Genomic DNA, 27,416 nt, shown 5'->3' on the forward strand with positions numbered 1-27,416 from the left:
GCTTTGGCGGCCCAGGGTTTCGCCAGTTCGCGGATCCTGGGTGCAGACATGGCAACACTCATCAAGCCATGCTGAGGTGGCAGCCCACATAGCACAGCCAGAGGGACCTACAACTAGAATATACAACTATGTACTGGGGGGCTTTGGGGAGAAGAAGAAGAAGAAGAAGAAAGGAAGACTGGCAACAGATGTTAGCTCAGGTGCCAATCTTTGGGAACAAAAGAAAAACTTTAACTTAAAAAAAAGCAGTGATGAGTTTTGTATGTGAAGCTGGTGCTATGGGCCTACACTACCAGCTTTTGGCTGCAAGCAAAAAAACTGACTGACTGATATAATGAAGAAAGACTTTATTGGAAAGATTAGGAATAGCTCACAGAATCAAAGGCAAAGCTGAGGAACCTTGAAAGGACAGGGATCAGAACTGCTCCAGGGCCCTGGGCAGAAGGACATAATGGAGGGACCCTCAGATTCTTCAGGGTTCTCTCTGCCAAATGAAGCACACCCACCATTATCAGTGTCAGCTTCCCCCTTAGGATTCATATCCTCCAAAGGGAAGGCCGATTGGCCTCATGTGGGTCATACATTCACTCTTGGCTAAGAGACAGTAGGTATTGTTTGACAGTCTTACCAAGACCAAATGGAAGCCAGCAATGAAAACGTAAACCAGCACCTTAAATACTAGAGACATCCCTACATGGCCTTCTGAGAAGAGTTGTGCTTTGAGTTGTATTCAGTTTTCCCCAAGTTGTCCCACAGTCCCCGCACTGCCTTCCTTTTTTTTAACAGCATGCTTTTGAGAGGTGCCTGTCTGGAGATGAGAGAGTGACTGGGGAATAATTTTTTTCTCTGGATCAATCTACTTCTGAATACTTGCAAATAAATCTGAAACCCCATCCAAATTAGTCCTGTTCTAATTTGTAAGATTTATCTGTTGCAGTATTTTACAACATTTTCCATCAAAATACTGCCAATGGCAGAGAAAGTAAACAGTAGAGATGGAGTACAAAGATGCCCGCCAGAAGCTAGACCTTTCTCCCGAGTGTCACGTTTTCAAGTCAGGCCTACTTAGACCTGTCAAGAGTCAGGACTGAGCCACTGCCTGGTCTGGCTGCTCCCTTGGTAATACAAATCCTGGTGAAGCCTTTAAATTGCCCCCTGTAGGCGCTTGATTCTTCTTAGTTGAGAGACTAGTCTCCCACTCATCCTTAGGGAGAGAGGTGGGAATTTCATCCTGGTTTGGAACCCCAGAAGGAATAACTGAAATGGATGGTCCAAAAGAAGGCACTGGTGCTCCTTTCTGGAACACACACACATGGTCACAAATGAATATACTATTTTTATCAGAGCTAATATTTTCATTCAGGAGCATTCTTAGTTTCTACACAGAGTTGCTCAGAATTTATAAACTTTAAAGAGTTTTTCCTCACAGACTTTATAAATTTCTGTTATGCAATATATGTAATAGCAAGAAACTCCGTAGATTTGTCTTCTTTTGACACATAGGCTTTCTGCTAAAGCCTTTGCAAAGGGGCTCACAAGTCTTCTCAAAATCTCTGTGTGGTTGCGCCTCTGAATGTCCTCCCCTACATCTAGTGGTTTTAGACGGGAAAGATGTCTCCAAGGCTGAGGATCAGAAAACTCGCCTTCATCTGAAGGGGTCCTTTTTCTCTACAGCTGTTCTCTAGGTCCCCTCATCAAATAATGCTCTGGTGTTGTAACCAAAAATTATGGTCTCCTCATTATAAAACAGCCGTGTGTGTGTGTGTGTGTGTGTGTGTGTGTGAGTGTATGGTGGGAAGGTTGGAGAGGGGTCTGTTGACATTTAACTCTTTCATGCCTTATATATATATATATAGGTTATGTAGATTTCCCCAGCCCCGAAACTGAATAATAATAATTTTTCTACAGCTCTTCTTTGCCAGGGGTCATGGCTTAGTTGTGTCACTCATCATTTAATTAGATATTTTCCTCTTAGCTAAATTTGCTTAAACAAATATGCACACAAAAGAACAACTATTATCTTTTCAAGTCAACTAGAAACTCAATGTTTTTCCATCATATAATTGTGTAGTGAATGTTAAAATTGAATTCCTGCCAGCTTATCAATTGGAAATCTCGGGGAATGGTAAGAATGCCTCAAAGCACAGTTTTGCTAGAATAAACTTTGTGGAACTGGTGTGATCCCGGTAATAATGAATTATCTTAACAGTTTGATTCAGGAACATTACTAGCACTATCTCTGAGCCCTAGGATTGCCTTTCTTCTAGATGGTATCTGTTTTTGACAGGGAAGAGCTGGTATGATGGATTTCCCAATCTTTTTCTCTCTAAGGCAAGATATTGTTCTAATATTCTCTATGGTCTTTCACAAAATACTGTTTTTAGGAATTCAATATAGAGGATTTGATTTCATAGCCATTATTCAACTTTCACAACAGTCACTGACAATTGCCTATCGACTATTCTTGTCCCAATCTATCTTGGTTTCAGAAAAATACTTAGTATATAGTCATTCCTTCCTGTTGAGTCTCTCCCTGCAAGACAAATTCCTGCCCCTCCCCCACCCAGGGACCGTTATTCAGACTTACAGAACTCATTTTCACTTTAAGATTTATCAACTACTTTTTTAAAAAATCATAAATGCCAATGAAAATAATAGTGTTTAAATAGATCATGAATGTCCATGTATTATATGAAAAGTAGCTCATGATAATTATTCACTTAGAAATGTAATGAAATTCCTAAATGAGATCCCTGTGTGGAAGGCTATGTGTATATTATTTTATTTTTTTTGAGGAAGATTAGCCCTGTGCTAACATCTGCCACCAATCCTCCTCTTTTTGCTGAGGAAGATTGGCCCTGAGCTAACATTTTCCTCTATTTTGTATGTGGGATGCCTGCCACAGCATGGCTTGATGAGCAGTGCGTTAGTCTGCACCCGGGATCTGGGCCTGGGAACCCCAGGCCACCGAAGCGGAGCGCATGAACTTAACCGCCATGCCACTGGGCCAGCCCTAGGCTATGTGTATTTTTAATTATAATTGATCCTAACAGATTATTTTACAAAGATTACTGCCTCCAAATGTTGTATGAACTCATCAGCAATATTTGTAGATACCTGTTTCTAAATAGTCGTCAGCATTTACCCTCAGACTTTACATTTTGCCAGTCTGATGGGTGATAAAACAGGATCACATGGTTTCGATTTTCACTTCCTGACTCCTAGTGAGGCTGGGCACATTTTGTATATATTTGTTAGCCTTTGCGTTTCCTCTTTTGTTTATGACTTATTCATATACATTGCTCATTTTTAAAAATTCAGTTCCTTGTCTTTTCTAAAAATTGATTTGCAGGATTTCTTTGTATAATAGGGATGTTACATCTGTCAGCCATATTACTAATATAGCTTTTCTATTACAGTGTAATATTTTCTCACAGACCATCATTTTTCTTTTGGCTTGGTTTATGATATCTTTTGCCCTATAGAAAATTTTAACCTTTAGATAGTCCAATCAGTCAATCTTTTATATATATAGTACACACTGTGCACATATATGTATATATATATACACTAAGAAATATTTTAGTGTGTATATATATATATGTGTGTGTGTTTATATAATATATGTATATGTGTACATATATAGTGCGTGTATATATAAGATATATATCTCTATGGATAGATATATATCTTAGTGACCTGTGTTTCAGTATTCTATGTTACTTAGAAGTTACCTATGTAACTGATATCAATTAATTAATTAACCTGATTTAATATTATTTCCAACTGTTAAAGTTAACTAAGGATCTTGGGAATTCTATTTAAAATGACACCCTATAGCTCATAATTAATGTTAATATAAAAGGTTCATCAGAATTCATATAATTCTAAATTGTTGAACATATAATTTTATGCTCTTCCTCATTTTAAATACTATGTGGGCGTGAACTCATGTGATAAGCCAGTAAAGAAGTTCAGAAAGTTCAGATGAACTCTCTTTATGAGAAGACAAATCCAGGGGATGAACTCAACAGATTTTTTTAAAAACCCAAACTGTCAAACAAGTATGATTCACCCTTGGATTTCAGATTCTTGTATAAAAATGCTTATGGCCAAGCAGTTTCTGTGAGGAAGCAATGTTTTTTCCCTTAAAAAGCTGGTACATAGTTGAGTTTCTTTACTTTCTGGGAATTCTAGGAATATTGGACTTATATAAGTACTTTTTAGCCTCTATAAACCAGTCAGAATAAAGCTCCTTTTACTGGAGAGATTTTGTAATCTAAGTCAGGTGTTGGCCAACTTTTGATGTAAAGGACCAGATAGCATGTATTTAAGACTTTGTGGCACTCTGTCGCAACTACTCAACGCTGCCGTAGATGATTCATAAATGAATGGAAGTGGCTACGTTCCAACAAAACTTTTAAAAAACTGGTAGTAGAGGGCCGGCCCGGTGGCGCAGCGGTTAAGTTCGCACATTCCGCTTCTCAGCGGCCAGGGGTTCCCCGGTTCAGATCCCAGGTGTGGACATGGCACCGCTTGGCATGCCACGCTGTGGTAGGTGTCCCACATATAACGTAGAGGAAGACGGGCGTGATGTTAGCTCAGGGCCAGCCTTCCCAGCAAAAAGAGGAGGACTGGCAGTAGTTAGCTCAGGGCTAATCTTCCTCAAAAAAAAAAAAACAAAACAAAACAACAAAACAAAACAAAAAACTGGTAGTAGCTTTCTGGTTTACGATCCGGCGCTTGGAAGTTGTCAATCCATTGTAACAACAAGTAAAAAGCTAAACACACTGAAAAATCAACAATTCTCAGATCTGTCAGAGAAGTGAGGTCACAGGGCAAATTGCTGCTCCCCAAATTGGAGAGACAGACAAGCAAATACAGAGAATTACAACTTACCAGAGCAGAAACCCCTGAGCAGGAACCTCCACGGAGACCAGTGCTGTGGTAAGGAAACCTGAACTGTAAGTGATGAATTGCTGGAGGCTCAGAGTGGACAAGTCGGAGAATTAAAAACCCTCGGGGGTCCAGACAAAGCCTCCACCCCCCCCCCCCAACCGTGAGTTTTACCCTCCAGGAACTCAATCAGGTTCTCAAATGAATATTGGAGAAAAATCCCCTCATGCTTCTGGGCAATGGGAAGGGTAAAGAAACAATTTTGAAATATGCCAGAGCATTCTGTTCTTAACAAGGTCTGCCCTCAAGAGAAACTATTTTACCAGAATCTAAACGATTGGGGTTTTATCAGAACCTAACCAACCTATGGGAAGGAAAATACCCAACTCCAGCCCACTCTACGCATCCTGACCCACGTAAGAACGGGTGGGTTAGGGAATTGAAAAGTACTTGTGAAGCTCACCGCCCAGAGGCGAGAGGCTCACTGAAAGACTGAGACCTAATCACAGGACTAGAGAACACTTCCCAGCAATGAACAAGTGGAATTTGAAATTAAAAATGCAACGCCATTTACATTAGCACCAGCAAAAATGAAACACTTAGGAATAAATCTAACAAAATATGTACAAAATCTATATGAGAAAAACTCCAATACACTGATGAAAGAAATCAAAGAGGAACTAAAGAAATGGAGAGCTATTCCATATTCATTCCAGCAGGACGAGGCCTCAGGGGACAGCAAAGTGGATGGGGCAAGACTAGGGGCTGGAGGATCTGCCTGCCCATTGCTGGTCCCATGATCAAGCGGCTCCTAGGAGGCAGCTGTGTGTGGCGGAAGGGGGATGGCTGGGCCTAGGGACAAGACGGATTTGATAGTGATATTCTGAAGGTGTTTGAGGTTCCATTGGGAGCCTACCTCTGGAAAGACGGCATCTTTTTTGGGGCAGGGTCCTGCTCTGGACACAATAGGCATGGTCCTCAGACCTCACGTGGACTGGACTAGGGCCATGGATCCCTTCTTGGAAGCGGGCTGCCAGTGGATATTTGGTGTCTGTAACTCCTTCAGGCTTCAGGGTTCCCTCCCGGGCGGTGGACTTAGGAGATTTGGCTTTGGCTGCAGTGAGACAGCAGCCAGGGCTTCCATAACTGGTAGGGAGGGGTAGCTGGAGGGGTGAGTCCTGCCACACTGGCCAATTCTATGGCTTGTAACTGGTCTAGGAGTCTCCTGCTGGGGAGTGTCAACACTGTATGAGTGTCCCATAGCCAAGCTGTAAGCAGGATGCACAAGAGGGTTCTCCTTTTTGGCTTCTGATTTCTCAAACTGCTCCAACAGAGTGGGAAGGTAGGACGCCTTGATTCCAATCTTACTGATGAAAGTCTGAATCATGTCTTCAGGAAGCTAGGTACGTAGCATAGGCAGGAAGGGCAGCTTCCTTACACCTGAAGGGTGGACAGCAGGTAGCTTGGTGACAGTGCTCTGCCTTGGTGTGGGAAGAGCCTTGACAACAAGAGATGGGGGCTTCAACCTGGGCCTGGTCTCCTGGGTCTCAGGCTTTAGTCTCTCTGATGCAGCCCCTCAGCAGCCACACTCTCAGTAGACAGACATGGTGGAGTCTTGATCCAGGGCCTTTGCACTGGGGAGAACACCTTGTCTTTCAGATGGGGAGACGTAGGCAGTAGCTTGACCTCCAGCTTGGTGGGCTCTATCTGTGGAGCTCCCCGGCCAGCTGACCCAAGACTGAAAGAAGAAATCAGTGGCACAGGAAGAGTCAATATTGTCAAGATGTTCATTCTTAACAACTTAATCTATAGATTCAATGCAATTTTAATCAAAATCCCATTAAGTTATTTTGTGGATATCAACAAACCAATTCTAAGGTTTATATGGAGAGGCAAAAGACCCAGAATAACCACCTAAATACTGAAGGAGAAGAACACAATTGGAGGACGGATACTACCCAACTTTGAGACTTACTATTAAGCTATAGTAATCAAGACAGTGCAGTGTTCATGAAAGAATAGAGAAATAGGTCAATGGACAGAATATAGAGCCCAGAAATAGGTCCACATGAATATAGTCAACTGATCTTCGGCAGAGGAGCAGAAGCAATATGATGGAGAAAAGATAGTCTTTTCAACAAACGGTGCTGGAACAAGGGGACATTTGAATCTAGAAACAGACCTTACACCCTTCACAAAAATTAACTCAAAATAGATCACAGATCTAAATGTGAAACATAAAACTATAAAACTCCTAGAAGACAACATAGTAGGAAACATAGTTGACCTTGGATATGGCAATGACTTTTTAGATACCACATCAATGCATGATCCCTGAAAGAAATAATTGGTAAGCTGGACTTCATAATACCGAAAAGTTGTGCTCTGCAAAAGATGTTGTCAAGAGAATGAGAAGACAATCCATGGACTGGGAGAAAATATTTGCAGAAGACTCCTCTGCTAAAGGACTGTTATCCAAAATATACAAAGAACTCTTAAAACTCAACCATAAGAAAATAAACAACCCAATTTTATTTTATTTTATTTATTTATTTTTTGGTAAGGAAGATTGGCCCTGAGCAAACATTTGTTACCAATCTTCCTCTTTTTTCTTTTTCTTTCTTTCTCTCCCCAAAGCCCCAGTACATAGTTGTATATCTTAGTCATAGGTCATTCTAGTTCTTCTATGTGGGATGCAAACACAGCATGGCTTGATGAATGGTGCTAGGTCTGTGCCCAGGAGCCAACGTAGTGAACCCAAGGCCGTCAAGGCAGAGCACGCGAACTTAACTACTCGGCCACAGGGCCAGCCCCAACAACCCAATTTTAAAATGGGCCAAAGACCTTAACAGATACCTAACCAAATAAGACATACAGATGACAAATAAGCATATGAAAACATGCTCCACATTATGTGGCATCAGGGAAATGCAAACTAAAACAACGAGATATCACTATACACCTATTAGAATGGCCAAAATCCAGAACACTGACAACACCAAATGCTGACAAGAATGTGGATCAAGAGGAACTCTGAATCATGACAGTGGGAACGTAACAGACACTTTGGAAGATGTTTTGGTAGGTTCTTACAAAGTGAAACATACTCTTACCGCATGATCCGGTAATCGTACTCCTTGGCAATTATCCAAAGGAGATGAAAACCTATGCCCACACAAAAACCTGCACACAGATGTTTACAAAAGCTTTATTCATAATTGCCAAAACTTGGAAGCAACTAAAATGTCTTTCCTAGGTAAATGGATAAATAAATCATGGTACATCCAGACAATGGAAGATTATTTAGCACTAAAAAGAAATGAGCTATCAAGCCATGAAAAACATGGAGGAACCTTAAATGCATATTACTAAGTGAAAGAAAAGGCTAGATAATATATGATTCCAACTATATGACATTCTGGAAAAGGCAACACCATGGAGACAGTAAAAAGATCAGTGGTTGCCAAGGGTTTGGCAGGGAGAGTGGGAAGGATGTTCAGGTGGACCACAAAGGATTTTTAAAGCATTGAAAATACTCTGTATGATACAATGATGATGGGTACATGTCATTATTCATTTGTCTAAACCCATAGAATGGACAAAACCAAGAGAGAACTGTAATGTAAACTATGGGCTCTGGGTGATAATGATGTGTGAATGTATGTTCATCAATTACAACAAATGTACCAGCCTGGTGGGGGACGTTGTAATGAGGGAGGCTATGCATGCGTGTGGGCAGGAAGTATATGGGAAATCTCTGTACCTTCCTCTCAATTTTGCTGTGAACCTACAAACTGTTCTAAAAAAATAAAGTCTTAATAATAAAGACAAAAAACAATAATGTCTTGTGGGATTTTAAACATACGCAAGTAAACACATTGCAGCAATAGCACAAAAGGCAATAGGGTGTGAGCGGACTCCTGTTAGTCCAGGCCCTCTAAAAAGCTGATGTCCAGACTAGACTGGCCGTGCAAGAGATGTGTTAGGTGAAGGCCTGTGAGGGAACACAGGGAGGGGGCTGGGGCATAGTTTTTAATTTATCAGATGATTTGTCATATAAATCCTGTGTACTAGATCCATAACTGCTGGAAGAATAACTTTTCAGTAGCTGCACAGATCATTTTCTCTTTTGCTACATAAATGATATGCAACCAAATTTGGCGATATTTAAGTTTCCTCGTGAATGACTAAGAAATTGTTTCCATAACTGTATATATTTTTCTTTTCTTTAATTTTCGAGAAGCTTATTGAAAAATTCAGCCTGCTGTTTCCATGTTTTTGTTTTTGTTTTTTAGTTTGAAGGTTATAAGCTTTCATTTGCAAGGAGATCATTACAAATATTAAATAAAACTTCAGGGTCTCATTTTTTGGGCTTGCATATTTGACAATAATCTATTAAATATATTTAAATAACCCTCATTTTAAATTCTTGTGGTTAGTTCTGTTCTTCTTAGAATGTGGCTTGATGGAAATCAAAATTTACTGTCTGAGTCAACATTTTTCTCAATATTGTCATTCTTTATGTTTCAAGATCCAGCAGTTGAACTTAGGTCAGACTTCAGTATTTCTACTTAAAGAGGCTTTTCCTTTTTTTTTGTCTTTTTAAAGATTTTATTTTTTCCTTTTTCTCCCCAAAGCCCCCCGGTACATAGTTGTATATTCTTCGTTGTGGGTCCTTCTAGTTGTGGCACGTGGGATGCCGCCTCAGCGTGGTTTGATGAGCAGTGTCATGTCCGCGCCCAGGATTCGAACCAACGAAACACTGGGCCGCCTGCAGCGGAGTGCGGGAACTTAACCACTCAGCCACGGGGCCAGCCCCAAGAGGCTTTTACTTTTTAATGAGAAAATGATCTATTTTAAGGGCTATCTGTACCAGCTCAATTATAAGGTTACAATTGTCAAAAATGAAAAACGTACTATATGATCATGTCCTTTCTAAAAAACATACTGAAATTTTGTCTCACTTTTTTCTGCAATGGATTAAATTACTGAGCTCTCATTACTGACCAGACACTGCCGAGCACTTCATGTTCGGTATTGCCCTAATCCCTACAACAGATGAGGACGAGCACCATCTCCATAGTGCTTCTCCACACTACAGATGAGGATGCAGGGAAGGGCGTAAGAGGATGGGCTGGCTGAAGGGGTGCGTCTTACAGCCCAGCCCCTTTCTCATTATTCTTAATTGTTCATCTCTTTAACAGTTTCTTTTCTGTAAAATTGAGATGGTTATACCTGGCCTACATAGGTCATATGTTGGTTGTGAGGATTAAGTTAAGGTAACTGCAAGCATTTTTGTAAACTGAAGAGAAATCAAATACTGTCCCCATAATGTTTGAGACTTAATATCTCTTGAGACTGTGGAACTTTTTCCACATTTTTCTGTCCCTGGTAGAATTTAGGAGGCGGAAGATTAATTATGCTTAAGAAGTCCAAACTTTATATTCTGAACACCCAAATTTCCTAAAAATGCCCCATTTACTTTTTCTTGAAGATGACAAAATAGGAAATTCTTTAGAAAAGAGAGAAGTCCATAAAGTGTAGATTGAATGGATATACAGTCACACATCGCTTAACGATGGGGATACATTCTGAGAAACATGTCATTAGGCAATTTTGTTGTTTGGGCGAACATCATAGCGTGTGCTTACACAAACCTAGATGGTAAAGCCTATTACTCCTAGGTTATAAACTTGTACAGCATGTTACTGTACTGAATGTAGGTAATTGTAACACAATGGTTAAGTATTTGGGTATCTAAACACCTCTAAACACAGAAAAGGTACAGTAAGAATGTAGTATAAAAGATAAAAAATGGTACATCTGTATGGGGCACTTAGCATGAATGGAGCTTACAGGACTGGAAGTTGCTCTGGGTGAGTCAGTGAGTGAGTGATGAGTGAACATGAAGGCTGGGGGCATTACTGTATGCTCCTGTAGACTTGATAAACACTGTATATTTAGGCTACACTACATTTATAAAAACATATTTTTCTTTCTTCAATAATAAATTAACCTTAGCTTACTATAACTTTTTTTACTTTATAAATTTTAAGTTTTTTTAAAACTTCTTGACTCTTTTGTAATAACATTTAGCTTAAAACACAGACACACTGTACAGCTGTACAAAAATATTTTCTTTCTTTATATTCTTATATTCTATAAGCTTTCTTCTATTTTAAAAAATTTTTATTTTTTTTACTTTTTAAACTTTTTTGTTAAAAACTAAGACACAAACAGACACATTACCCAAGGACTACACAGGGTCAGGATCATCAATATCACTGTCTTCCACCTCCACATCTTGTCCCACTGGAAGGCCTTCAGGGGAAGGAGTGCACAGAGCTGTCATCCCCTATGATAACAATGCCTTCTTCTGCAATGCCTTCTGAAACAAACACTTGCTTGAGGCTCTTCTTGAGGAGGTGTCACCCTTTTTCAGATATGTCCATGGTGATTTGCTTGGTTTGCTTCTTTTTTTTCATCATAGATTTGCTTGTAAGCACATAACGCACCATGAACATTCCTCTCTATTAATGAAAACCTTTTGGTGTTGAGGGTCCATGTTTTCAAACTTTTTAAGGAGCTTGTTGAGGTCCATGGAAGCTTCTCCTGAACACTTCACTGTGAATTTTCTTGGGGGTGTAGGAGAGCAGAATTTGCTACCTCATGATGTGTCTCTTTGGCATGAGGATTATTTGGGGCTGATTATGTTTTTAAAAACTGCAGACAAGGGAGAAGCTCTGAAAACCAAGTAAGAGTTACCCTTTGTAAGAACATTTACATTTGTAAGGGAAATCTCCATTTGTAAAGGTGTCCACCTCTCTGTACCAGGAAGAAGGGGATGACCTTATCTCTAGAAACTCTTATCAGTGCGGAAGGCAAGGACTTAAATCTGCATAATAACCTCACTCCTGTTTACTGTGCCTTTTCTGGTAATCTCCCATAACTGACTCCCCACACCCCCAACATTCTCGTTTGTCGTTAGCTGAAGATGGTATTTAAGTGGCAAACTCAGCCATTCTGGCAAGTTACTCAGCTTTCCTGGGTTTCTCCCATATATACGTGTGAGTAAACTTTGTTTGATTTTCTCCTGTTATTCTGTCTCATGTCAATTTAATTCTTAGCCCAGCCAGAAGGACCTTGAGAGCAGAGGAATTGTCTTCCTCCCCTACAGGGGTTCTTCTTTTTATTCTCCTGCAGTTTCCTTTTCCACCATTTCTTCTTCAGCCATGCATTGCTGTTCCAGTTCCCACAGGTCCTCATTAGTCAGTTCCCCAGGAACCACCTCTACGAGCTCCTCAGTGTCGTCCTCATCCACACTGAGAAAGAAAACTGCAGGGCTTCCTGGTCATGGCCTTTCCCCTGTCCCTCTCCTTTTCCCATTACCAGTGGAGCAGGTGCAGAAGCTGAGAAAGAGCCTGAAGGGTTTACCTGGTGCACACTTCATTTCCTCAGGCTGAGCTGCCAAAGGAAAACTTTGAGATGAACATTGAAGTGGATCAAGGCTGCTCCAGGGAGAGAAGCCCAAGGAGTTCTGGCCTACATGCCGATCTATATCATCCTCCAGGATGTATAGGCTGTCCCGACCTGATTCATGTCTAAAGTTATACAACCACATGATAACCAGACCTCACCTGCACTGATACCATTTTAACAACTTTTTTTACATGATCTTTTCTTTGTCTAGTAAAAAATAACTCAGATATCTCTGCCTTATAAATTTACCCCTACCCTCAACACATTGCAGCTCTTCACTGCCCGTGGGTCCTGTCCCCATGCTATTCTCTGAATAAAAGAGCACTATTGCCAGACCTTGAGAGTCCAAGAAATCTTTCTTCTGACTGCTCGGCTAGCTGAGCCCACATCATTTCTTCTGGTGGCCTGTACGGGGATCTTTCTTCACCACTTTGTGAGCTTAAGTTCTGGTCAGTACATTTTTCTTCCTTGTGCCTTCCTCTTTTTCAAGGATGGATCTAAATTCACTTATTCATTGGGAACCTTCTCAGAGAGCTGTATGAATCCAAGTTTGCTGCCCATGGCTACTCGATGAGGCAAACCATGGCATTCAGCCCAAAGAGAATCAGTACCTTAAGTCTGAGGGTGATGAAGAATGAATTAATCCATTCCTTCTTAATGCAATCTCTAATATATAAATTTTACATGGGCACAGGTTAGGACAGTTACTAATCTCCAGGACTCCTGTGGCAGGTTTCTTTTCCTAAGGCTGAATTGGGATGCCTTCCTGTGGCTCCTGATGACACTCTGAACTGCAGGAAAGTCCCAATCAGGACTCCCGTTCAAGGAAAATAGCAAACTCTAACCTTCAGTTGAGTGTAGGAACTCCTTCTTGGGAGAACGGCTCCAGGACACAATTGGTAGAATGTCCCCCAGACTGGTGGAAAATTCTTCACTGTATTTCTCTATTCTTCTTTTATCTCTGGGACCATTCACCAGGCACCTATTATTGCCAGGCATAATAGGGAAGATATACAAGGGGTGCAATGCAGGGGGACACCCCAATCATTTCTTTCTATAGGAAGCCCACAGGCAGAACAATGGGTAGGACACTGCCCTAGGTTCAGGGGGGAATTTCAAGGTAAAGGACCCTTTTCTTTCATCTCTCTTCTTTTGTCTTTTTTGCTTTCTAGAACCATGAGAGCTTCTAATTCCATTCCTAAGGACTTGCCTTTGGGTTGCCTTTTAAATAACTGGGCAAAATTTGATCGACAAGATCTAAAGAAAAAGAGACATTTTTTATTGTAATACTGTTTGCCCTCAATATACTCTGAATGAGGAAAAATGGCCCATGAATGGCACCCTAAATTTTAATACTATTTTTCAACTAGACTTATTTTGCTGCCACCTGGGAAAATGGCCTGAAATCCCTTATATTCAAGCATTCATGGCCCTAAATCAAGATCCTGAACTCAGAGCAGTTTGGCGCTTGTGTCTAGCTTCCCCTGCATCTGGGGTCCTTCTGCTAATGGCAGGGCCATCTGGGGTCCAATAGGACTGTCTGGGTGCACACTTGGAGTGGGAACAGTTGTAGGATTTTATACCCTAAATTTGGGAACTAGTTCACTGGTGTCTGGTTTTCTGTGTGTCTATGTCTGTGTTGGTAAATAGCTTAAAATTGGCTGTTTGGGGAGCGAGTTTCTTGGTGATCATAACAAACTATCTTTAGAAGTTAGCTTGTTTGTTGTGGCCACCTTGGGAAAGGCCCCCTAAAAATGGAGATAACTGTGAACAGCTGGCTAGATAACCCGGGATAATTTAAAGTTATGGTGCCCATTTTGGACTCCTTTTGAGCTTTGCAACTGAGAAACAAAGAAACTTTTAGAGAGTCAAAGGCTCCACCCCTGGGAGCCCCACCCTCTGGAACCTTGAAATAGTTTGGGTGAGCTTGAGAAGAAAGGAATCCACCTAAATATGTAGGCATTGCAGGCAAAATCTGATGACAAGTCCTTGGCTTGGCCTTCCTGGTCTTGAGAGGCCTTTAAAGTTCAATCTGAGGGGCTGGCCCCATGACTGAGTGATTAAGTTCACGTGCTCCGCTTCGGTGGCCAAGGGTTTTGCTGGTTTGGATCCTGGGTGTGATATGGCACCACTCATCAAGCCATGGTGAGGCGGCACCCCACATGCCACAACTAGAAGGACCAGCAACTAAAAATACACAACTATGTACCGGGAGGCTTTGGGGAGAAAAAGGAAAAATAAAATCTTTAAAGTTCAATCTGAGATACCTTATAAAAAGTTCCAGCAACACAGATTTAAAACAGCCTATATGACCAATTCTTATTCTTGCTGCACTTATGTAAATAATTGGACCAAGTTTTATCGAAACTACGCTTATTTTGCAAGCCAGTTGATCTTAATTTGGTTATGTTTTGTAAAAAATTAGGGTGATTTTAGAGAGAAAAATTAGGTTTCAGTAGAAGCTGTAGTACACATTCAAGGACATTAGATTTTAGCTCTTCTCTTCTACAAGATTCATCTATTACTAATCATAATATCTCCTTGTGGCCATCTGTTTCTGATACTTGGGAGCTCCCTGGTCACAATCAAACCTTCTCCTTCAATTCTACGGCCCAAATACTAACTAAATTTGCCTTGTCACAGGTGGATCATAAACAACAAGTTCCTAAGGTAAAGTCCCCAACCTATCGATACACACAGGATGGACTATATCAAATTTGGAACAAATATATTCGGCTCACTCCTACCAGTAGTCAACTCAGTCAAAAGGCCACTCTATGTTGGGAACAAACCAATCACAAATGTGATACTTGGCCTAACAGCACCCAACCTATGGGATAAATTCCCCGTTATATGTGTTCTCATATCATAGCCTTAAAAAATACTGATTGGTTTGAGACTGACTGGGATAGATGGCCCAGAACACATTGGTTAATTCCTAATGGCACTCAGTGGTAATGTGGTTCCAACTTATGGACTTGGCTGCCACCTGGAAGGATTAGACGATGCACCCTAGGCTCCGTCTGGATACAAGGTAGAACTACTTTTACTACATCTCTTCCTGCTAACCTACCCAACCTACAACAACCCTGGACCCATTCTGTCTTCCACTGGTATGATCACCTTGCCTCAATTTTCCTTCCCTAATCAGGAATTGAACGTGTCATGTGGTACATGGAAGCCCTAAACAAATTTACCATGAAGGCATTAAATGATATATAGCATAGCCTTTCATTGTTTGATTTAGAAGTATACCAGATACATAAGGTGGTCCTCCAAAACCAAATGGCATTGGATGTCTTGACAGCAGCAAAGGGGGAGCTTGTGCCATATAAAAACTGAATGTTGTGTCTATATTCCTGACTACCATCAAAATATCTCTGGCCTCCTATTTGATATGAGTCACCAAATTAAGTCCATGTCCAACCCTACTCCATCCTTAAATGATTGGTTGGACTCCTGCTCAGGTCCAGGTCTCTGAACTATTATCAAAGCTTTATTCATTGGGCTAATCACATTGCTTGTATTTCTTATTATAATTTGCTGTCTCTTTTGTTAGTTGTCTTCCACATGTCAACAAAGTTTCGCCTCCTGGACCACCTCTCATCAAATGATTCTCTCATCTCCAGAGGATCTGTATACCTTGTCTGCCTTGGACTCTGCAGGTGCAACCTTCTGGTCCATTGAACTTCCTGCCTGTACCCCTGTGGCCCCATTTAGGGACAGCTCTACGACCCTGTACAGCTGGAAGTAGTTATAGAAGATTGACCATCGTCCACATCCCCAAAGGATTTCAGGGCCAAATGGATTCAGGGGGATATTTTATGATGTGGATCAAGTCTGCCCCAGGGAGAGAAGCCTAAGGTGTTCTGGCCTACATGCCAATCTATATCAGCCTCCAGGAAGTATTGGACGTCCTGATGTGATTCAAATCTAAAGTTATATGACCACGTGATAACCAGACTCCACCTGCACTGACACTATTTTAATGACTTTTTACATGATTTTTCCTTTGTCTAGTAAAATAACTCACATATTTATGCCTTATAAATTTAGCTCTACCCTCAACACATTGCAGCTCTTCACTGCCCATTGGTCCTATCCCCATGCTATTCTCTGAATAAAAGAGTACTACCACCAGAACTTGAGAGTCCAAGAAATCTTTCTTTTGACTCCTCGGTTTGCTGAGCCTGCATCAGGTATTATGAAAAAACAATTGTTTTATCATATATATATACACAATTTTTTTTTCCTGACGACGATTCACTCTGAGCTAACATCTGCTGCCAATCTTCCTCTTCTTTTTGCTTGAGGAAGATCAGCCCTCAGCTAACACTTGTGCCAATCTTTCTCTATTTTGTATGTGGGTCGCCGCCACAGCATGCCTTATGAGTGGTGTAGGTCCAAGCCTGGGATCCAGGCCCACAAACCTGGGCTGCCAAAGTGGAGCGTGCTGAACTTAATCACTACACCATGGGGCCATCCCCTATGTAATTTCATATATAAAGCATATATAACATATAATATATATTTTATGTAACATATTACATATAACCTGTAATAATTTATATACACACACATATATGCGAAAGAGCGAAGTGCTATAAACAGAGCCACAAAATTTACAAGGAGCCATATTTACAAGGAGGGAGAGATAATTTCAGGGTAGGGAATGAAGTGAAGTCTCATTGAGGATATGGTATGAGGGACGAGTCTTGAGACATAGGTTGGGGTTTGGGCAGTATCTATTTGGGAAACAGGAATGTAGGAGAAGGGAAGAGCTTGAGCAAAAGGGGCAAAAATGATATAGAATTGTTGCAGGGAAGTACAGGACTGGTCTGGAGGACCACTTTGTAATCCAGGATCTGCTGGAACATTAGGCTGCATGAAGGGGATGATACGGCTGTATGGGCAGTTTACATCAAACAGTGATGGTGACTGAGGTCACTCGTGCTGGCAGTCAATAATCGGTTGCTGAATAAACGAATAAAGATTGAAGTTACTGGACTGTCAGCTGGTGGAGCCTCTCTTTTATGTACCAAGCAATGGACAACCAGTAAGGATTCTGTTTAGCGGTAAATGACACAGACAGAATTGCGTTTTAGGAATATTACTAAAGACTTCATTCCCACTCTGGCAAGAGTTAGGCTCAGTTGGAAGGTTAGACCAAAGAACAGTGGCAGGATCTCTCTAACAGGCCACACTCCTGCCTCAAAGAACAGTGGCAGGATCTCTCTAACAGGCCACACTCCTGCCTCTGCAGACACTTCCCTTTGGGGACCCTGGTTGATCCCCAGCATCAACGCTTGCTGAGGGCTACTTTCTACCCCTAGGTTCTTTGTGGCATTTGTAATTTCCAAGCACACCTTGGAAACTGTTTCTGGCGGCCGGGAGAGGAAAAACAGAGCATAGTACGCCAAGGACCCGAAGGGCGCGGACTCGGTGAAATCGCCCATTCCAACAAGACGACGAGCCCCTTGCTGGGGTCCCGCTCCCGGTCGGTGGCGTCCTCTCCTCGCCCTCCGCAAGGCCAGGGGGCGCCCTCGGCCTCGGGCCCACCTGGTTGGCAGGCGCGCGCCCTCTCTCGCCCGCCAGGCGAGGCCACATCCTCGGACTCAGACGCCGCGTCAGACTTCCACGGCGGCCAATCAGAATTGTCCATGTACTAGCGGGGCCGGGGCTGTGGAGGCAGGAGGAAGATGGCGGCGGGGGCGAGGTGAGGTGTTGGCAGTAGAAAGGGGTACGGCGCGGGGGGCGGGGGACGAGAAGCGATGGCCCGCGCCGGCCGCAGGGGCAGATAAGCAGCCGCCGCGCCGCGGGGGTGGGAGGCCCGGAGGGGGGGCGCCGGGGCGCCACGAGAGTATGACGGGGCTGTACGAGCTGGTGTGGCGGGTGCTGCACGCTCTGCTTTGCCTGCACCGCACGCTCACCTCCTGGCTCCGCGTTCGCTTCGGCACCTGGAACTGGATCTGGCGGCGCTGCTGTCGCGCCGCCTCCGCCGCGGTCCTAGCGCCGCTCGGCTTCACGCTCCGCAAGCGTCCGGTTGCCGGCAGGAACCGCCGGCATCACCGGCACCCGCGCGGGGGGCCGGGCCCGGCCGGCGCCCACCTCCGGCTGCGCTGGCGCGCGGACGGCCGTGCCCTGGAGAAGCTGCCTGTGCACATGGGCCTGGTGATCACCGAGGAGGAGCAGGAGCCCAGCTTCTCGGACATCGCGAGCCTCGTGGTGTGGTGTATGGCGGTGGGCATCTCCTACATTAGCGTCTACGACCACCAAGGTGAGGCCCGGCGCGGGGAGGGGGACCGGGGCGCCTCTGAGCGCGGGGACCGCACGTCTGGCAGGTGTCCCTGGGGCCCGCCGCTCACCGCAGCCCTCCTGACTCCAAGAGTTTTCCGGCCCCTCGGCCTTTGACTGCAAGTTAGAGTGCTAGAGCTTTCGAGGAAGGAAGATAAGATTTATTGAACATCTAAGTCCCTGAGTTCGATTCATTCGCTTTCTATAGATTTTAAAAATATTTCATATTCTTTATAATGCCCCAGTCAGGTAGATGGCTTTGTATACCCTTGTTTCACAAATGAGGGAGCTGAGGATTAAAAACATTCACGGATTCGTCCGAAATCACAAAGGTTTGATTAGGCGGATTGAGATTTTAGTCTGTGGTTTTTTACATATGTGCCCTTTTGTTACACGAGACTGTTTGTTCAGAGAGATTCAAGGCACTCTTCTTAAGTCACAGTCAAGCTGTGGAAGATTTATGCATAAGCTGAGTGGTTGAGGCCAGGTGGCATTTGAACTGGGCTTATGAAAAGTTAGGTGAGAGACTGAATAGGCAGAGAGGAAAATGGTCACCTCCTGCCTTTGGAAGTCTGGGATGGTGTGTGATTATTGATCCTCAGTGGCCAACATGGCAATTGACACAATAACTGTCCTCCCATAAGTTTTGATTGAGGGAATGAATTCCACCATAAGGAATTTTTATAAGTACAAAAATGCATCCTTTATCAAGTGGCTACAAACCTAAAGCACTGTGTTAGGCACATTCCTTGGAATCTTACATTCAATTCCATGGACTCTCAGGCTTATGGGGAGTAGACACTTAGCATAAGTGGCATGGTTAATAACAAGAAGTGTTGAGAGTAGGTAACTACTGTGAGATGTGGGGAGAGAAAGTCTGAATGGAGGAACTTGAGAAGTTCATGCAGAGGAGATGGGCTTTAAGCCCGATGTTGAAGAATGAGTAGAAGGTAAGATTGAGGAAGGCTCTCAATGTCTGGTTTGGGTTTCAATCAAATCCTGAAAGCAGGAGAATTTTCTTAGAAATAAACCTGTGGGGTGATAAGAATGATTTAGGATACTGGTATGGAAGAAAGGAAAGGAATGTTTTATTCTCTTTTCAATAACTTAAATTGCTGGTATGCTCCACAGAAGCTACGACTTGATTTCTAATCTTTAAATCTTTAGATAGGCTTAAGTGTAGAGTTTTGTCTGAAAAGGTAGGTCAAGATCAGACAGTAACTCTTAAAGGGTATTAGTCTTTGATTGATCTACTACCTTCCTCGCAGCTGGCAAAGAAAATGGTGACTCAGTACTTGTCGTCATCAAATGTAAAGTTTAATATACTGAGGGACTGACATTTTATGGAACTTGCCCATGAACTCAGCCTGACCAGTAGAAATCACGAGACTGTAAAGAGGCAACACAGTCTTTGCTTAAAGCAATGCAACAGAAGTGTTGTCTGGGAAGAAAAGTAAGTGAAGCAGAAATAGAACTTAGTTAAAGTTATCAGGCAACATAGTGACTTGAGTTTTAAGTGGATCACTTATATTCAGGTGATTCTGATGGGGAAGGAAAATGTATAGCTTAATTGTCTAACTTGGTGCCTGTGCTTGCTGACACAGATTGTAACATTGCCACACTTCCTTGTTCAGGCAATTCCTGTTATTGAATTGCTGATATGAATCAGAAATAGCCTGTGTCATATTTGCTAAAAGAAAAATGATTGGTAATGAAAAGGAAGAAATCAAGCTAAGCAACTATTGACTGATAACCAAAAGGCGTTTTAAGGAGCATGTTCCATGAATGGACTTAGAGCACTTTGTGTCCTACTGCAAAAGCAGTTTTAATTATTTTTTAAGAGATAAGGGATAATTTCATTGTTTGAAATAAGAGACTTCCGATTCAGCCATTTTGGGTTTTGATTCATTCATTCCTTCTTTTAACAGGTGACAGTAGGGCATCTGTGTAGTACCAGCTACTATTCTGGGCATGGGGTGCAGCAGTGATCAAAACAAACAAAAATCCCGCTGCTCCCAGAACTGACGTCTTAGTGGAAGTGTGACAGATACTGCAAATGAGTGAAATGTGTGGTATGTTAGATCATAAGTGCAATGAGGAAAAATAAAGCAGAGAAAGGAGATGGGCATGTTGAAAGTCAGTGGTGGTGGAATGGGTGCAGTTTTAATAGATGGTGGCCAAAGAAGGCCTCAGTGACTTGAGGATAGACCTGAAAGAGGTGAGGGAGCAAGCCGTGTGGATATGTGAGAAAAATTGTCCCTTTTCAGGGGAAATACAAATATTTAAGCTTTATTCAGTTCTCCAAAACAAACTTTTATTTAAGCTTATTTCTATATAGATATTTAACTTATTAAAAAAAAGCCTGTGGGCGTACTCATAAATATTACATTTATTGAGTACCTACGGTGGTCTAAAGCTCTGGGATACAAAGGAGTACAAGAAATGGTATCTCTTAAAGAGTGTACACACAAGTTAGGGTTATCTACTAAAAATTAATGCAAGCTAATATATAAATGTTAGCGAGTGGCAGAGACTTTATCTGAGCAGAGAAGAAGAGGAAAATCCTTGAGGAGCAGGGTTGCCCCCATGTCTGTAGTAAGGAAGGCGGTGACACCTGAGCTACACCTTGCAAAAATAGGTAGAATTTGGATTAGCATGAACAGTATAGTGTTGTGTGTGTGTGTGTGAATGGGGAATTCATCATGGCAACATTCCCATTAGACTAGCTTGAACAGCAACATTGAGTAATGTGTTGGGAACAGTAAATACAATAGGTAAGTTTATGTATAGTCCTGGATCTTTTAATGACAGGGATATGTTCTGAGAAATGCATCATTAGGTGATTTCGTTGTGTGAACATCATAGAGTGCACTTACACAGACCTAGATGGTGTAGCCTACTACACACCTAGGCTCTAGGGTACTAATCTAATGGGACCACTATGGTATATGTGGTCTGTTGTTTACTGAAATGTCATTATGCGGCTTGTGACTAATGAAAAGTTGAGAAATGAGGTAGGATGAAGCCTTGGGCAACTGTTCTGGTTATTTGTTACTTTGTAGTCTACCACCAAGTACAGTATTTTAAAACACAATTCAGTTGGGCATTTTTTCCTTAGTGTTGGTCCCACTTATAAGGTTACAGTCAGAGAGTAGCTGAGACTTAAAGGTTTCTCCTCATACGTCTGGTTTGTGGTTTGTGATGGCTGGAATAAATGAGGCTAGGTGGGTCATCTGTCTTCACATGGTCTTTCCACATGGCCAACTTGGGTTTCCTTATTTACCAGTGGCCTCAGGGTAGTCAGACTTGTTACAGGTAGTCAGCTTTCCCCAGGGTGTGTTCCCAGAGACTTAGCCACACGTCAAAGCTACAAGGCTTCTTATGACCTAGCTTACAAAATCATCCACTGTTACTTCTGCTGTATTCTCTTTGTCTGAGAAGTCACCGGTCTGCCCAAAATTAAGAAAATGGAGAAACAGACTTTACCTCTCAATTAGAAAATGGCTTATACAGAAGGGGTGGGGTCGGGGGGAATGATGGCAGCCATCTTGGAGATAAGCTACTGTACCACCTTCTATTTCTCCTGTCCTATATACCCTTCATCCAAGAATTTGTATTTAAATGAGTATTCATTCTGATTATAGTTGGATCTTTGTTGTTCGTGCTGTCAGGTTGATTCCAACTCCTAGTGACCCTGGAACTCTGCCTGGTCTTTTTGCACCATCCTCTCATCTTCCAGCTCTATATCAGACAATACTCCGCAGCTATTCATAGAGTTTTTGTGGTCACTTTTTTGGAAGTGGGTGGCCAGATCCTTCTTCCTAGTCTGTCTTAGTCTGGAAGCTCTGCTGAAACCAACCACTGTGGGTGACCCTGCTGGTATTTGAAATACCAGTGGCATAGCTTTCAGCATCACAGTAACACGCAGCCTCCACAGTACAGCACCTGACAGATGGGTGGTGTGATTCCCTCATCCCGAAACGAACCTGAGCCATGGTGATAAGAGTGCTGAAGCCTAACCACTAGAACACCAGGGCTGGCTGTAGTTGGATCTAGATTATATGTACTTTTTGGACTAAAAAATCCATCGGTAATTACCTTGGTTTGCCTCTGCCAGCAAACTGCTCTTTTTATTTTCATTGCCCTGCAATGTTTCTTGATTGTAGTAATTTCTGCCAGTAATTCTTTCATCTCTCAGAAATTGAAGTTGTTTTCTCAGGAATGTCTTGAGCTCAGAATTCCGGTAAGATTTGACTGTTTTGTCTACATGATTATAATTTAAGAAATGACCATAATTGGGATGGTACAAAAACTGGAGTTTGGGGGCTTTTGGTGCTATGGCCTTTGGGGTGCTGTGCTTGCCTGGGTCTGATTTGAAGTATGCCTAGATCCACGTCTAGATAATAATATGTATTATTATCTTCATAATTAATATGTATTATTATCTAACCTGTTCATATTGCCTGGTTGTATTGGTGCCATGCTGGGAACCTTGCTGTAGGATGGTATTTTTCAAAACATGGTCTGTGGACTATCTGTGAATGAGTCATTGGGGATGCTTATAAAAAAAATACAGATTCAACACAATTATTGATCAGACTGAATTAGGGGAGTGGGATCTGAGCATCTCCATTTTTATCGAGCTATCTATATAATATATCTGCACACTGAAGTTTAACTGTAACACAAATCAAAGGATGCTTTGCTACTTGCCTTACATCAAATTATTCAACCTTCATGTTCCTTTTCATGAGTGAGGATAATATGGGGTGGGTCTTAATATTACTTACTATAAATTGGAGTGATTTAGAATAAGGCATTGCCTTCTATATGAGAATTCAGTAACAAGACAATAGCAATCTTGTGTGGCACTCTTTTTAGTGTTACTTCCATAGTTGTAAATCCATACTAGGTGAATTATGAAATGGTTTTTTGGGTACAAAATCTCTCACACTAGCATTAAAAAGGTCTGAGCAGTTTGTTCTCAGACTTCCCAACCTATTTCTCCCTATTTGAAAAGCCTTTTGCTTACAGCCGTAATTAGGTTACTTGATGTTTCCTCCTCCTGGAGTGTCTTCATCTCTTTTTCCTCACAAATGACTGTCTATGTGTCAGAAGGCTATTGTTGATCCTTGTAAGTCCGTCCTAGCTGTCACCTCTTAGGTAGTCTCTCTTCACTGTTCCATTCCTAATCTTGCTCTATCCTTGATTCTCCTTAGAATTTTGTACATCTCTAAAGGTACTTCCATTCTCTGTTTTGTAAAGCAGTAGACATATGCGTATGTGCTTGAATTTTCTTGCTAGATTGTAAGCTCCAAAGGTGCTATCTATCCGTCTCATTTTTGTTTCTCATAGAGAGTGTACCTTGACGTTATACATGTAATGGGTAGTCAATATGTATTACTCGAATAGAAAGAAGGGCTGCATTTCTTATAGATAAGAATAATGAACTGAGTTGTAATTTGTTTCCCAAAACAAATACCCAGAAGCCTTAAAATAATGGAGAAAGAAGAACATAGTATGCCCTAGTTTACTTATTTGGCACAGTGACACAGATCCTATTGCAAAGTATGATTTTATTAACTTTTGGTCTCCTTATGTTGAAATGTAGAGTTGCCAGAGTGTAAAAAGTCCAAATATAAATTTTGATGTACCAAACAATACAAACTGGAGAACTTGTCTTCCTTCCTGTGAAAACTCATATAAGGGAGCATTCTATTCCCAATGTTCACCTTTGTGTAGTTTGCTTCTGTACAGAATTTCACATTTATCTTAGCATTGTGGAATATCCTCTTCTCCTTTTTCTGCCAAAGGGCTAGCTTCCTGTCAAAAGGCTATCATCAATCCTGGTGTGTCCTTTCTGACTATCACCTCCTAGGCGGCCTCTCTTGACTGTTCCATCCCCAGTTTTGCTCTGTCTCTGAAAAGCTCTGTCCTGCTTTTGTTAACTTTTGGGATGACCCTATTCTCTGAGTACCCTTTTGTTTAACCATAGTACGGGGTCTGTGTATGAAAATAAACCTTTACTTAATAGTAATGAATACTCTTTGTTGAACTCTTAGTATGTACCAGATACTATGCAAAGAAGTCCATTAAATTCTTAGCAGGTTTACAAATCAAGAAACTGAGACTTAGAAATCCAAGAACCCATATCTAATAAGGAGCAAATCTAGAATTTGAACCAGATTTTATTTCCAAAGCTTTTGTACTTAACTATTGTGCTATACTGACTTACGTTGGTAAAAGAATGTGACCACAATGCAGTCACTCTTAGTACTATTCCTGATTATGTTAGGTTGTCTTAAAGCCTTGGTAAAGTACTATGTACAGGTGACAGAAATGATTTGTAGAAGATATATAAAGGCAAATAGAGTTTTCTTCATACCACTTACATAAATGTTCATCGGGTGAGTCATAGGACACACTTTACTTTTTTTTTTTATTTTTTGGTGAGGAAGATTCACCCTGAGCTAAAGCGCATTGCCAATCTTCCTCTTTTTTTTGCTTGAGGAATATTAGCCCTGAGCTAACGTCTGTGCCAGTCTTCCTCTACTTTGTATGTGGGATGCCTCCACAGCATGGCTGATGAGTGGAGTAGGTCATTGCCTGGGATCTGAACCCATGGACCTGGGCCACCAAAACTGAGTGCACGGAACTTTAACCACTTGGTCATGGGCAAGCCGCTCACACTTTACTTTTTTAATCAACTGAATTTAATTTTATGGAGCTCTTTCTCTGTATTGAACTATTTCTTTGTCAAGCAAGCAGAATCTGTGAAGATATTCTCATTTTTAAAATGTGCAGCCAGAGGCCGAGAAAGCCCACGTGGCTTGTTCGTTTTACACATCTCTTGCTGAAGAGCTGGGACTTCAAACCCAGCACTCATTCCATTATACTGTGCCACCATTACACATATCTGCTTCATTGCTATAGCATGCTAATTCCAGTATGATTGTTGTTCTGTGAGGGATCCTGGGGCTCTCTCTTGAAATAAAATTGTTTAATGGCTTACAAGATTTATTTTGTTATGATTACTTCAGTCATGTAAAATTTTAATGGTAGACTTTTTTTTCATTTTAAATAATTGCTCCATAAGCATATGTTTTCTTCTCTGATGATTGCCTCTAATAGTGGTATTATTGGATTGTTAGAGAATTAAATGAGGATAACCATAGGAAACTTATGTAGGTGTCTAGTTTAAAAAGAAACAAGGTAGGCTATTTTGAAGGTTGGGCATTTATTTATAAAGAAGTGTTACTTTAATTCCATAGCTGGTGAAATGCTTTATAACTAAGAGAGATTGTTTCAGTGTTTATCTCACTTTTCTCCCTTTTCCTTCTCTTGTCCTTATAAATTCTTGCTGTTAATTTGTCTTTGTTTCTTTCTTTTTTTCTTTTCTGCTGTGGAAGATTCGTCCTGAGCTAACGTCTGTGCCAGTCTTCCTCTATTTTTGTCTGTGGGTTGCTGCCACAGTATGGCTGACAAGTGGCATAGGTCCATGCCTGGGATCTGAACCCGTGAACCCGGGTTGCTGAAGTGGAGCATGCCGAACTTGACCAGTACACCACAGAGCCCGCCCCTAGATAGATCTTTAAAAATCTCTTTCTATAGAAGGCAAGGACTAACCATAGTAAAAATTCTAACTTCAGATTTAAAAGGAGATATGTTTAACACATATTTTAGGAGTCTCATTTTATAGAATTGATCATTTTGCATAAATTTTAAAAGAAGCTATGTTTAAGGGATACAGATAAGATTTACTGCCTAAATACTTGGCTAATTAAACTCCTTGTTACTTGGTTCCCTTAATTTGAAAAAAGTATGTATCTTATGGCTTTATTACTCAGTTAACATGTACATACTGGAGTGTAAGTTTAGATGAAATAGTGAAACCTATAAATAAGTCTAAAATGTCATTTTAACTAATATAGCAAAGATTTTTTAAAGACTCCAATAAAGGGCCTGAATACACTGTATCATCTAAAAGGTGGATAGGGCATGCTTAATTCCACTGTCTTTGAAGTATCTTCTCTCTTGGCTTCCATGATGTTTCGTGTGGTTGGATTTCTTCCTGTCTCACTGCCTCTTCCTTCTGAGCCTTATGTCTAGCTTCTCCTCATTTGCTCCACTTCTATATGTTGGGGTGTCCTAGAATTTTGTGCTGTGTGTCTGCCCTTGTCTTTGTGTTGTTCACTCTGTCTTCTAGATCGGGGGTCACAAAGGGCCAGCTAGTAAATGTTTTAGGTTTAGTGCTGTATGGTCCCTGTCACTCAACTCTTCCGATGTAGCCAGAAAGCAGCCATAAGTGAATGGGCTTGGTTGTGTTCCAGTAGGAGTACTTTGCCGATCCCTATCCTAGATGATTTTTCTAATCCCTTGGCTTTATATATCATCTGTATGCTTAGTATCTCCAGTCCTGATCTCTCCCATAATTCCAGGCTCCTGTGTCCAACTCCCTGCCTAACACCTCTACTTTTATTTTATTAGCATCTCAAATGCTTAACATGTCCAAAACAGCACTCTTGAATTTTTTTCTCCCCAAACCTGCGTCACTCACAGTTTTCCCATCTCACAAAATACTGCTTCCTTCCAATCAGTTGCTCAAGCTAATCACTTAGATGTCATATGTGAGTCATCTCCTACATGGTATCATGTCCCACCTGTAATCTATCAACAGGCCTCCTTGGTCTTTCTTCTAGAATATGTCCTAAATTTGCCACGTTTTAGTTCTTTGCAGCCACCCAAGT

General features: G+C 41.6%; 1 protein-coding gene and 1 pseudogene across 1 annotated transcript in view; one reads left to right on the plus strand and one right to left on the minus strand.

Moving 5' to 3' along the window:
* Positions 1 to 196: 196 nt before the first annotated feature.
* Positions 197 to 18,037, minus strand: LOC139085398 (peroxisome proliferator-activated receptor gamma coactivator-related protein 1-like; annotated as a pseudogene).
* NUS1 (NUS1 dehydrodolichyl diphosphate synthase subunit) overlaps positions 17,999 to 27,416 on the plus strand; it is a 29,101-nt gene continuing 19,683 nt past the window's right edge. The window contains exon 1 of the mRNA XM_008517892.2: positions 17,999 to 18,652. Within this exon, the coding sequence (XP_008516114.1) occupies positions 18,238 to 18,652 (415 nt within the window). The 5' untranslated portion in view covers positions 17,999 to 18,237. The remainder of the gene's footprint in view (positions 18,653 to 27,416) is intronic.

This window comes from Equus przewalskii, chromosome 9, assembly GCF_037783145.1.
Source record: "Equus przewalskii isolate Varuska chromosome 9, EquPr2, whole genome shotgun sequence".
Lineage (NCBI taxonomy): Eukaryota > Metazoa > Chordata > Mammalia > Perissodactyla > Equidae > Equus > Equus przewalskii.